General features: G+C 41.4%; 1 protein-coding gene across 1 annotated transcript in view; it reads right to left on the reverse strand.

Annotated features, from left to right (window-relative positions):
* The window catches only part of SLC6A11 (solute carrier family 6 member 11), a 173,974-nt gene that overhangs the window by 16,986 nt on the left and 143,380 nt on the right, over nt 1-13,608 (reverse strand). The window contains exons 10-11 of the mRNA XM_077325695.1: nt 11,426-11,538; nt 8,950-9,087 (exon numbers count right to left, since the gene is read on the reverse strand). Of these exons, the coding sequence (XP_077181810.1) occupies nt 8,950-9,087; nt 11,426-11,538 (251 nt within the window). The remainder of the gene's footprint in view (nt 1-8,949; nt 9,088-11,425; nt 11,539-13,608) is intronic.

The raw sequence follows: 13,608 nt of genomic DNA on the forward strand, positions 1-13,608 counted from the left end.
AAGTGAATGACAGAACAGACACACAACATCAGTTGGCCAGAGTTGCATGTGATCAGATGTACTACAAGCCTTCAAGTATCCGGCAGCCAGAGGGCACATCCTAGTCAAGGCAGGCAATGCCACCACAAATCATCAGAGCAAAATGCAATCTTATACCCTACAGAAGAAGGCAATTCTGCTTCTGATTTGGGAAGAACTACTTTGCAAGTATTCCAGTTCAGCATCTCCTGAGCTCCTTGGACAGAGAAGCCAACTGGTTGTGCAGACTATATATAAGAACAGAGGAATGGTCACTAACTCCAAGCGTCTTCAGAGGTGTTGTGTGTCACTTCAAGGAACCAGACAACTGCAAAATCCCCAGGTTCCTCTCTTGGTTGAAAATACCTCAAGCCAAAGGAGATGCTATAATTCATTCTTGGCCAGCAGGTTACTTGTATGTGTTTCCTCTCTTTCTGTTGATTACCAAATTACTCAACAGGGTTTAAAAAGAGAAGGTCCAAGTGATGCTGATTGTCTCCTTCTGGTCCAGGAGGCCTTGGTTTTCATATTTCATCAATATGGTAGTAGCTTGATCTTGGAGGATCACCATTGTCCAACTTGCTACATCAAAATCCTCTCTTTCACCTGAAGCTAAAATGGCTACAACTAGCCATGTGGAAATTTAAAGGAGCCCCTTGGATATCACAGGCTTCTCCTAGGAAGTGGTTTGTCACAAACCATCGAGCATTGCATTTATTGACTCACCTGAAGAGTGTTCCACAGCTGGTATAAGAGAAACCACCTGGACTTTCTCTTTCCTTGAGAGGAAGACATCATCCTGTTTCTCCATGATGGGCTGCATCTAGGCCTCCATTCAAACACTACAAAGAGGCAATTGTCAATGTTGTCATCTGTTCTCAGTATGAATGTGAAAATCTTCTTCTACAATAGCTTTATCACATGTTCTATGCAGAGAGTGATTCTCCTATCTACCCTTGTTTGCCACAGGTTTTTGACCTGGAATTTAAACAAGGTGCTAAAAGTGTTGACTCAACTTCTTTTTGTTCAAATCCAGTGCATGGAAAAAGAACTGTGGCACAAGATGGCCATTCACAAGGCTCTTCTTTGTTGTCCAGTATCATGTTTGTTTCTTAAATTCTCCAAGTTGGGGAAGACCGTTTCAAAAGGTACTGTTGCCTCCTGGACTTGACAGCGTTTAGTCAAAGCATATGAAGTATTGTATCTGCCCATGCTGAAGTTGTCACTCTATATTCAACCAGACCAGCAGCAACAATGGCAGCCTTTTTATCTAGCTCCTCTGTTGATGAAATCTCCAGAGCAGCCACCTAGTCATCATTAATTAAGCATTATAAAATTAGTAAGGTGGTCTCAGCAGAGGCTGCCTTTTGGAGCAGAGTACTTCTGAAGGTGGTAGATCATTGATCCTGAACTCCTCCATCCCAACATGGCTTAGCTGTGATACATCCCAGAGGATGACCAAGCCCTATGAAGATAGGTTGAGAGACTAGGGAATGTTCAGCCTGGAGAAAAGGAGGTTGAGAGGGGACATGAAAGCTTCTAAGTATTTGAAAGGTTGTCATTTAGAGGAGAGCAGGATGCTCTTTCCGTTGGCTGCAGAGGAAAGGACGCGCAGTAATGGGTTTAAACTACAAGTACAACAATATAGGCTAGATATCAGGAAAAAAATATTCACAGTCAGAATAGTTCAGCAGTGGAATAGGCTGCCTAAGGAGGTGGTGAGCTCCCCCTCATTGGCAGTCTTCAAACAAAGGTTGGATACACAATTCTCTTGGATGCTTTAGGATGCTTTGGGCTGATCCTGCATTGAGCAGGGGGTTGGACTAGATGGCCTGTATGGGCCCTTCCAACTCTATGATTCTTTGTTTCTATGACTCCCCACCACCACTGAAGAAGAAACAGTGGAATACTGTGCAGGTTTCTTCTCTTTGATGGGGCAGGCAAAGTCATCCTCACCCTGCCTAGTATAGAGCTGCTCAAGATCCCCTTTTCTTCATTCATATTAGGGGTAATCTTCCCATTAGCTTTCGCAGAATGAAGTTTTACCTAGGAACCAGCTTGGTGTAGAAAGCCAGCTTGCTGTAGTGGTTAGGAGTGTGGACTTCTAACCTGGGTGTAAACTGCACGGAGCTTTTATTCCAACCCCAGATCGATTCAGTCCCTGCCCTCTACACAGAATTCGATTTCAGTTTGGATTTTGGGCGATTTAAATTTTCCTTCCGCAGCAAGAAGGATTGATCCAGAGTGACCCTACCTTTATTGTGCCATATCTGAGACTGCTTTTAATCCTGAATATATTCAGAAAATCGCATTGTTTTGAATCTGGGCTCTCCTCCGTGGTAGAGGACCCGTGATTGGCTACAGGTGGTCATGTGACAAGCCTGCCTCAAAGGAGAAGCCCCTAATTTCTCTCAACTTCTGTCGGCCTTGGATTTTTTTTTGTGCCTTCTTCGTTCCCCCCCCCCTTCTAGAAAACAAAGAAAGAGTCTCCATTTGCCTCCCCCCCTCTTCTGAGCCTCCCTAACCACGTGCAGAAGACTTTCCTGTTTCAATGGGGAGGGGGGAAGAGGAAGACTCGAGTTCAAAGCTATCTGAATTCAACAGGATTGACAATGGAATAAAGAAAGTAAGTGCAGACTCTGCCCTGGTGAACCGGATTTGATTCCCTGCTCCTCCTCCACATGCAACCAGCTGGGTGACCTTGGGCTCACCACAGCACTGCTAAAGCTGTTCTGACTGAGCAGTAATATCAAGGCTCTGTCAGCCTCGCCCACCTCATAGGATGTCTGTTGTGGGGAGAGGAAAGGGAAAGGGACTGTAAACCACTTTGAGACTCCTGGTATAGAAAAGCAACACCACCTGCTCTTCCTCTTGTTCTAATTTTTCTTCTAGAGCTTGGCTTTGACGGGCCCGGGGATGGTCTGCGTACTACTGGTCTTATTAAAGATTCATTTAATCTTCATAAACCCTGTCTTGGACCAAGTAGAAGGCATAACCCATTAGAGAATGAATTTGATCCCAGTGAAGAAATACAATGTTTCATTCCTTTACCAGGCGCTAAGAAAACACCAATCCAGGTATGATGGACTGTCAAGGGTTAATGCCTAAAAAAGTCTGAGAACATTTGAGTGACAGGCTGTTCCAATGGAATTCTGCTGAGAGAATCAGTTAAGGAATGACAGTTTGAAACTGACAGTTGAATAAGAGTCAGTTAAGCACTGACTGTGTACTGGGAAAGAGGCTAAGAGGGTGATTAGACACTAAGCCAAAAAATGGAAATAATTTCTAATAAAAAGAAGTGACCCCTGACCAGTTAAGAAGGGAAATAGCTTCTAGAAAAGTGGAATAATCCCTATTTTGTGTATAAATAAGGATTTGGGGGGTTGCATGTTCCTGCCTTCTAAACTATGTACTGGTGAAACCCAGTGTGTAAACAGAAATTGAAAAAAAAAACCCTTTCTCTTCAAGATTTTAAAGACTTCGTGGAACATCAAAAACACTTAAGTGTTGGCAAGAAATTATCTGGTGTCTGTGTGAATACAAAGTGATCTCAGTTTTATTATCTGTTCGCTTTATTACATCCTATACCTGATTCCACCTGAACTTTTCTCCTCCAGGTGAAATAAAAATTTAATTCTGAACTTTCAAAAAGCTTCTTGTGTGCCAGAAAAGAGCAGCGTATAAGAAGGTGGTTTTGCCTTTTCTCAGTTCCTTGGGCTTGGTCAGCATTACACATAGTGATGACTGCATGGGATAGCCATAAGAAGAAAATAGATAAAATGGCTGCTCAATGGTCCATTATGCACGGCCGCCAAAACAGCGATTTCGGGTCACATGGAAAACGTGGAGGGGGAATAAGCAAAGCAAACCGCTTATGCATGGGACGGGACGCAACGGTGGCAAAACCCAGAGTAACTGATTATGCATGCGGTGATTCCGGCCCCGCTTCTGGTTGCGCCCCGGTCATCCGGAAGCTGCGCTTTCTTCCGCGTTTTGCTAACGTGGCTTTTTTGGCGGCATGCACCGAATCTGTGGCTGATTGCAGCCGGCTCCGTGCGTTATCAGTGATTTTAGTTGCCGTCATTCCATCCCGAATGTGCGCTATCCCCCCCCCCCCCGTGCATAATGGGCCAATAAGAAGACAAAATGGAAAAATCTATTTGTGAGGGAAGGAAGATGGCAAGATTGTCATATCAGGAAATAACGTCCCTCATGTTATTTATTTATTAGATTTTTATACCCCTCTCCCGTACAGCTCAGGGCAGTTTACATATAATGTTGCGGGGTATACATGGAATGGCCTAAACATATAACACAGAATAACATCAACAATAATCCAATAGTGGTTTAAATTAACATAGTATCAATGATTTTGATTAACAGTAATATAGCAGGAATGAAAACTTAGATGAAAACTCCCAGAGAGTTCAGACTGTTGTAGGCCATAGAGGAGATGTCTGAGGGGGGGACCTGTAGGTGTTATTGGGCTGGTCAGTCTCAGGGGAATGCCTGGTGGAAGACCTCCCTTTTAAAGGCACTTTGGAATTCTGGGAGTTCAGGCAGGGTCCTGATCTCTTCAGGGAGGTTGTTCCACCAGGTGGGCAGAATCCACAATTCAGTTGTGAGCATCAGAATGTTAATAACTCTCTAAATATTGGGCTGCATCCATATGACCCATTATGCACGGGGGTTTTAGCGCACATTCGGGGTGGAATGGTGGCGACTAAAATCACGGATAACGCACGGAGCCGGCTGCAACCGGCTGCAGCTTCGGTGCATGCCGCCGAAAAAGCCGCGTCAGTGAAACGCGGAAGAAAGCGCAGCTTCCGGGTGAGCGGGGCGCAACCAGAAGCGGCGCCCGGATCGGCGCGTGCATAATCGGTTACTCTGGGTTTTGCCGCCGTCGCGCCCCGCCCCGTGTATAACTGGTATGCGTCGCGTCTTCCCCCTCCGCGTTTTCCATGTGACCCGAAATCGCCGTTTCGGCGGCCGTGCATAATGGGCCTTTGTCATACTATGCTTCTGTTACTCTGGCCAATAAATATACTTAATAGGATAGTTATAAACTAGAATTCTTAACTAGATCTTAACTGCTGAGGATTTTGCACCAAGAATGTTCAATAGGCAAACATACTATTTTCAGCAGTCATGCTATGATGCTTGGGTCTCCTCACTTTGTCATTGTTTGATCCTGAACAACTTTGCAGATGTACAATCAACATGGTTGCTAAAGTAGTCTTTATGATTTAATAATCAATATAATACCATGTTGAGTTACTCCTATGTACAGTTACTCTGTGTTCATTGAAATAAATTTGTGTATATTTTTAGAACTGAAATTGATGTGACTTGTTGATGCATGTATTTAATAAATGGCCCTTTCCATCATATTTAGATCCACTGTGGGCTTGGACTAAACTCATACAAATTGGAGAAAAACCTTTTAAAGCCTATTAGTTGTGCATATTTCTACGAGCATAGTAAACATCTGGAGTTGATGGGGGAAGACAAGATATATGTAGCATTATACTTTAATTTATGATAATGCAGCATTAAGCGTCATTTATGATAATGCAGCATTAAGCGTCATCCTCTTTCAAATTGTGTTTCCAATTGCATCCTATTTTCAGCTTCACTATTCAAGCATCAAATTACTGAACCTTTTGGTCTCTGAAGCACCATATATGAATATGCAGATTGCTTCAATTGCCTGTTATGAGTAAATATAAAGACAGAGAACATCTTCTGAAAGTACAATATCTGCTAGAGCCAGACTCAAAATGAATATTGGAGTGAAAAGGCAAAAGCTTGATGTAATCTATGGTTCCATAATAAACTGTTCAGATATGCCAGTGCTCTAGTTTTACTTACATCTTATAATAAACACAATTAAGTAACTTCAGACAACGTTTTGCTTAGCACAGCCATGTGCAAGAGTTCTATGCATGGAGTGCTCTTGGGAGTACTCCAACGTGCCTATATCAATATGCAAGATGGTTAATCTCTACCAGCAAGTTTAGCCCATCTATCTTCTGAGGTAATCATTAAGTCTGTCTAGAGACCTGGCCTAGTTCCAGGCTTTGTAAAGGCATACTGAGGTTGAATTCCACTGAACAACAAACTTATTCATCATTTCTTTAAAATACCAGAAATTACACACCAAAAGAGTACACAGTATAGACCTTGTGAACGAATGACTATTTTCACCCAATGCCTAGCTAATTGGTACTTCTCTGGCATGTATGATAATACATAGCACAACAGCGCCATTTGGTGGCCCATTATAGCACTGCAGCAGTACTGTGGAGTGTATATATTGATATATAGTGAATTCTTTCAAGCAAGTCATGCTGCATTTTGGAATATCTTTCTTCTGGTTTATATGCAGAAGATATAATAGTTATGCACAATGGATCTCTTCTGGGCAACATAGTAGAGAGAAATGAACTCTATATTATATAGCTTTCCTTAACAGCCAAAATCATGCCACATTGCCAGCCTACTCCTTTTCTTTGAGACTGCCCCTGACTGAAATTCTTCACAAAGTAATAGCTTACATGGAACAAGATGAATTTGGTTCATGATTCAGCAAAAGAATGGGAGAATAGCATGTTATACTAGAGTCACACAGGCTTTCGACATGATCTGGGATAGGTAAATGATAACTTTAATATTCATTGCTCAGTACAAACACTATACTTTGAGCAGGCTTTGGAAAATATGAAATATCTTAATCTACCTCAGCCATGCTGTATAAAATCTATTAAAACAGTAGCTCTATGAAAATTACTTTATTACTTTCAGACACAACAAAAAATGGCAACAAATTTAAATTATTATATCCAACATATTATCCTTCATATAAAGAATGGTGGGTTTTCCTAGTTTGCAATTGTATTAAAGCCTATCAGCTCTCCATGTTTTCTGCTTTATGCCAGACATCCTCAGAATTGTATGAATGTAAACCATGTGAAATAACAGTTTTCAGAGCATTTTGTGGTTATCCCCCTGCTTCCAACCCTCCTTAGCCTTCCCTTTCTCCAAGCCTATAAAGAAAATAATATTTTGTTTTCATTCAAGTCTGTGGTTTTGTAACTGGAACCAGAATCTTTTCCCAAATTCTACTTGGTGTGTTCTGCTCAGAGGCTTCTTGTTCCCTTTTTGACCATGTTCCTTGAACATTGTTAGAGACTGGCTGCCCACGTTTTGTGAGAGGGAGAGTTCTGGCACACTTCACATGCCTCTTTGCTTTTCTTTCCCAAGAGTTCTCTGCTCTACTTTCCCTTTTGGATTATTGGTTGCTCATGTGCTTTGAACCCATGCCCACAACTCATACAGGAACCTGGAATCAGGATAGGCACTTGAATATAGGACAGGCACCTTTTCGGTCCAGGCCCCAACCTGATGGAATGAGCTCCTGGAGGAGCTGCGGGCCTTGCGTCACCTTTCAGCATTCTGCAGGGCCTGCAAAATGAAGATCTTTTGCCAGGTATATGGTTGAGGCCGACGCAGTGAGGTAGACCTGATGGGCCTCTCGGTGCCAAGGGAGGATCAGCATTTAGCATTGTCATCTATGGTCCCTCTTCCCACTCCTCTATATAGATTTGGGGGATTAGTGGGTTGGAGACCACCATGGTTCTCAGGAGTCTGTTTTATTGTGTGTCCGGAATTGTTTTAATGGGAGTTTTACTGGGCTTTTATATGGACAGATTGTAAACCATCACAAGCCAGTTCAGGAGTGGTGAGAAATTATAAATAAACAAACAAACAAACAAACAAACAAACAAACAAATAAGGCCTTGTAGCCTTAAATTCCCTGTCCATCCTGGGCAACCTCCTGAGGTTGTTGGGCAGTGCATACTGGAAATGGTTGGGGAAATTGGGGAAGGTTGTGACTGGTTTAGGCCATTGGGTAAATGAGTGTTATTCTTGTTTCATTGTGTTTTGTAAACCACCATGAGCTGGCATGGTCCAGGAGTAGCAGTTAATAAATCGAAATATAAATAAAAATAAACAAGTAGGTAACTATAGGCCTACATTACCCTTTTACTCTTTGCCCTCATATTTCTCTGTTCATAATAATATGCATTGTTTGGAATATTTGTATTATGTTTGACTTGGAGCATTACATTGGTATAAGAAACATTGTTCTGGCAGCGTAGTCAAGTTTCATCCTAGCAAGCATTCTTAAGTTGGTGCAGACAACTCTGTTGCAAGTGTATTTAGAATTGTATGAATTCTCCCATAACAGCCCTTCAAGTGACACCTTTTAGAAGACAAGAAATTCGGGGGGCGGCAGCCAGCAGCGGCCAGCAGCGGCAGAGCCACAGAACTGGCTGCCTCCTCACTGCCTTGATTATTCTGCACCTGTGCGCCAGCCCCCATACACCTGCGCCCACCGCCTCTCCCGCTGTTGGGGTCGCAGCCATAAGACAGTTGAGAATTGTTGTTTTAAACAGAATGTTTTATATTTCTAAATATTTTATAGCACAGAGCAACATTTTATGGGTAGGCAATTGTAAGCAGTTTTGAGATTCCTTCTGGTAGTAAAAAGTAGGATATCAAAAACCAGCTCTTCTTCTCTTTATCAACAGTTTGTTCTTATGATATTTTATCAGTCCTCAAACATTTGTGTTTAAAGGGGGAGGGGGAACCTAACTTTTCTAGGCCTTGACCTGAAAGGCCCAGGTTGGCCTCAAGCTGTCAAATCTCAGAAGCTAAGCAGGATATTCCATGGTTAGGACTGGCCGAGTAACTACCAAGGAAGTCCAGGATTGCTATGCAGAAGCAGCCAATGGAAAACCACCTCTGAACATCTCTTGCTTTGAAAACGTTATGGGATCACCATAAGTCAGCTATGACTTGATGACATGTTCCACCAACAACAACTCTTCTAGCCTAGAGCTCTCTAAGCAAACAGTTCTTTCTTACCTCTGTTAACATGATAAGACCAATGAAGTATGATACAATTGAAAGAGCAAGTATCAGCAGTTCTCGTCTGTATCCCCTCCGGAAAATCTTTGGATACATATCCACCACAGCTGTTACAAGACTTTCAACACACACAAACTATAAAAAATAATACAGAGGAGGAAAGGAAATACAAAGTAATTATCTGTAATATGGCTACTGCATAACATGCTTGCATATTTTACAGTCCAGTCTCTTATGGCAAAGAAGACTCCACTAGAACCAAAGGAAGTAAAGCACCTTCTTATATAAGGCAAATGAGCCAGATCTGTGGGCCATTCCGCACCAGGATCTATATAGCAAATTGGTTTCGGAACGAAAAAACGCCATTTTAAATAGTGGAATTCGTCATACCTGCCTTTGTAGTGGAATCCAGTTGCGTTTCTATCGTTTCCCACAGGTTTCCGGTCTCGGCAAAAATCGCTAGCCAGGAAGCAATATTGCCAAGCTTTGTCCCGCCAATGGGCGGCCATTATCATGCTCCCGAAAAGCCCCTTTCCCTTTAAGGAAGGTTTAAAAAAAAACACGTTGCAACGAATCTGCGTTGATTCGTTGCAATGGAGAGACCAATCTAGCTAGCAGGAGAGACCCATCTAGCTAGCAGGTGGTGTTTGAGCTGCCGTTTCATCGTTGCCATGCTCCCCCTGAGTGAAAAAAAAATACCGCCCCCCCGCACGGGCGCAATTTTTGGCCAAAAATAGAGTGAAAAATAAAGGGAAAATAAACCAGCAAACGGGGCTGTGTGATGCTTGGTGACTTAAAACACCTCTGGGGAGGGACTGCAGCCAGGGAAGCCTCGCTGGGTAAACGAAGGCTCGCTGGTGCGTTGATCTCTGCTCGCTCCGAGAAAAAAAAATGGCGATCGTTTTGCCGGAAGATCAGAGGAGAGAGCCAGGGGGAGGGACTTTGCAGAAACCGCAACAATGGTAACTCACAGAACTTTCCCGCTAGTGTTGCAGATTGGTTGCAAGAGTGTAGTGCTTTCTGGAGGGTGAATCCACTTTTTGGGATTTCCCTGAAAGTGCTACAACAAAGCACATTTTGCGGATCGGTTTCAGGAGTGTGGCAGATTGTCAACAACATTGTGCATAACAGCAAATTAGTAGCGATTTCAATTTGCAACCATTGTGCAATTTTGAACGAGTGCGGAATGGCCCTGTGTTTTACACTTCTCCAAACTTTGTGTTTAAAACTGTTCATATTCATTTTTGTTGGCACTACTGCTGTAATAGAGGGATTTGGCTCATGCTAGATTCTTAGAATAATTTGATACAGGCTATGAGTAGTAAGCTAAGCTCTACTATCTCCCTTCCCACTGAGAAAGTGTAGTTTGTATGTCATTCTTGCACCAATTGAGAGCATTTCTATAGGAGTTCCATTGCATACTACTACATCAGGAACTGAACTAACCCCGGAGCACAATTATTAAGAATGATTTTCCCTTTGTGTGTTATATTTCCCAAGCACACTCAAACAGTGTTCCGGTACCACACTGCTCCTTATTATTAATATATTATATAATGTTCAATGTAAACCGCCCAGAGCTGCAAAGAAATGGGCGGTATAGAAATCTAAATAAATAAATAATAATTCTTCAAATGTGAATGTGTTTTTGTCCAGTTGCAAGATGCTTAGAATGGTTATCTGTCTCTAAAGTTATGCTGTAAAGAGCTATTTATTGTGGTAGTACTAGAATAATCAAACATGTTACTTTGAAGACTCATTGTTTGATTTTAGGATTTTTTCTGCATTCTGGTTTGTAACTGTATAAATAAACTTGTACTTGAGTACTTATAACTGAGATTGTTTAATTTAAATTCATATATCTTATTGGTGTCAAATTAACTGGTATTTCACTAGAGATCTCATTATTAATGTCTCTCTACATATTTATCTGCATCCTTTCTGATTTGCAAACAATTATGTTATTGCCTGAATTCAAAGGAAAAATACTGGGGCATCTTTAGTAATTCTTTAAATGAATCACTATTTGCAATTTCTATGTCTTTGTAAAAAATGTCATATTAAATTTATATATTTGCTGTTTTATTCTTTTCACTACACTTCCTCTTAAAGAATGTGCATAATAAATTCTCCTGGTTCCCAAATTGCTGGAGAGGAGACCTCCAAGGTGGTATTCAACGTATAATGTTCACCCAAACAAATTAAACAAATTAAGTGAGATGGTTTTATTTTCACTGCATGGAGCATGCAATATTCCTTTCTGACTATGCTAAAATTACAGGGGTATTTATGATCTGCATATGTGAAATGATTATTTTAATATCTGTAATTGATGATATAATGACAGGTGAAACAATAAGTAGAACAATTGTTCCATAACTTTATTACAATTAACTCACAGAAGATTATCCTAACTGAGAAGAAACTTAGCATAATTCATAATACTAAATTCTAAATTACTTTTAATCCATACCTGACTATCTAGTCCAAGAAAGATGAGCATCATGAAAAACAGTGTTGCCCATAATGGAGAAAGAGGCATCATTGTTACAGCTTTTGGGTAGGCAATGAAAGCAAGTCCAGGTCCTGAAAAATAAAATATAAATTGACTTGAATTTTTAAAAATAATGTATTTACATAATACTAGCTATCTTGATGGCCCTAACTGGGCAGGAATAGGGATATACATTTTGTAAATAAATAATATTATGGCTTAGAAAATGCAAAATTAAAAGATGATGTTACAACCAGCAAATATTAGTTGTTAGAACTACAAATAATGATCTTATATATGATTTCTGAAACTACAAGTTGCTACAAGTTGCTACAAGGGACCAGCAATTAAAAAAAAAAGTTATTTCTGACATTTGGAGATGCTAAGGCAAAAAAAAAAAGGACCTTGTTTCCTTTTCTCACAGCTTTGCTGTAATAATAAGCATAATGTAGCTGATCAGGAACAGGGAAATGTACAGGTTCTACTGAATGCTACAAGAATGAGGGATGGGAAGCATATACTAAAAATTCAACAGAGCTATTGTTAACAAGCTGAACCAGTTTTTATGACAGCTGTATAACAGCTGTATAATCCAATCTTTTCACCTTCCAAGTCTATATGGATTTAGATGATTACATTAACTTATAATTTATAATTCACCGATACTGTGTAGTATAAACATTGTACAGTATAAATACACTGCCCAGTAGACTACACAAAGCTCATACACACTTATGCGGTCCTCCATCACCGCCAACCCTGTCCATTAAAAGGACTGATTCTCTTGAATTGTTTCAGGTTCCTAAATTGAATAGGATTTGGGAACTGTTGTGGGTCAATGGCAGAACATAGAAGGTCTCGGAATGAATTGCCTGGCATATTCCGTTAAAGTATCTCAAGTTGTAAATGCTTGTAAAAGTATTTTCCTGCTTGAAACTCTGGAAAGTTGCTTTCAGAACAAGCAATATGAGTTAGATCGATTGATAAATCTCAGCAGAGATGTGATAGCATAATAACACAAGATGTTCATGTCAAGAAAAATCTTTCTCTGTTTTCAGCCCTGTCAGGTCCCTGCTAATTGCAACCTCATCAGATTCTGAGGAAGAAGCAGTGTGGAGAGTTCTGCCAGGATCAGCACCAGAACCAGCAGATTCAGAGCTGGTCAAGGAGCTACCTGAACCAGGCACAGGCACTCAGCCTCTGGGTACCTGGCTGGTGACAGAAGCACCAGCTGATTCTCCATCCTCATCTTCCAAGCCAAGCAATGCTTCATGTTACTTGAGAGATGCCACCCAGTAGGTTAACAGCTCAACGCAGGCCTGGCTTCTATGAGTACTTGTAGAGCCCTGACTAATTAAGCAGCTGTTCATTCTTAGCTTAGCATCAAGCTTGAAACAAGAGTGGGGGCAACAGCTCACTATGCCGGCAACATTGCTTACCCTGTGCCTGCTTCCTTGCTTCAATTGGATTCTGTGTGCTTCTGACCTTCAGCACGTGACCTGAACTCCAGACCCTCATCTGGCATTGTCTGTTTCAACTGCTTGTGTGAGTGACTGTTTCAGCTCTGACTTTCAGCATGTGTTTACGGACTTTGTGCATTCTCCCCCAACACCATTGAGACTAACTTTCTGGCAGCATGCCACTCCCAGCTCGTGCCTGGAAACTTTACAAGCCCAAAGATATGCTGGAGAGACAACATGTGAATACTCTAATTCATGCAAATACTAATACAGGGTGTGTTTAGTCCATTTGAACTCTGTCTACTGTTCAGGGATAGTCAAACTGCGGCCCTCCAGATGTCCATGGACTACAATTCCCAGGAGCCCCTGCCAGCAAATGCTGGCAGGGGCTCCTGGGAATTGTAGTCCATGGACATCTGGAGGGCCGCAGTTTGACTACCCCTGGTTCAAGGCTTGCAGAATACTTCCCTTGTTTCCCCCCTGCTCCTTGTTGTCTTTTCTCTGTGCCACTATGTTAGTTCTTGTATCCTGAAGATATCTCTGCTGTTGGAAGGCCTACAGTCAGGTAATGCTTTTTACAAATCCTTTTGTCACAGATCTTTTCCCATTAAGATTTTTAGAACTGTTTTTCCCCAGATAGTATAGTAACTATAACAACAAACTCCATAATAACATAAAGTGAGTCCTGCTGATACATCTAAT

The sequence above is a fragment of the Paroedura picta genome, chromosome 3 (genome assembly GCF_049243985.1).
Source record: "Paroedura picta isolate Pp20150507F chromosome 3, Ppicta_v3.0, whole genome shotgun sequence".
Lineage (NCBI taxonomy): Eukaryota > Metazoa > Chordata > Lepidosauria > Squamata > Gekkonidae > Paroedura > Paroedura picta.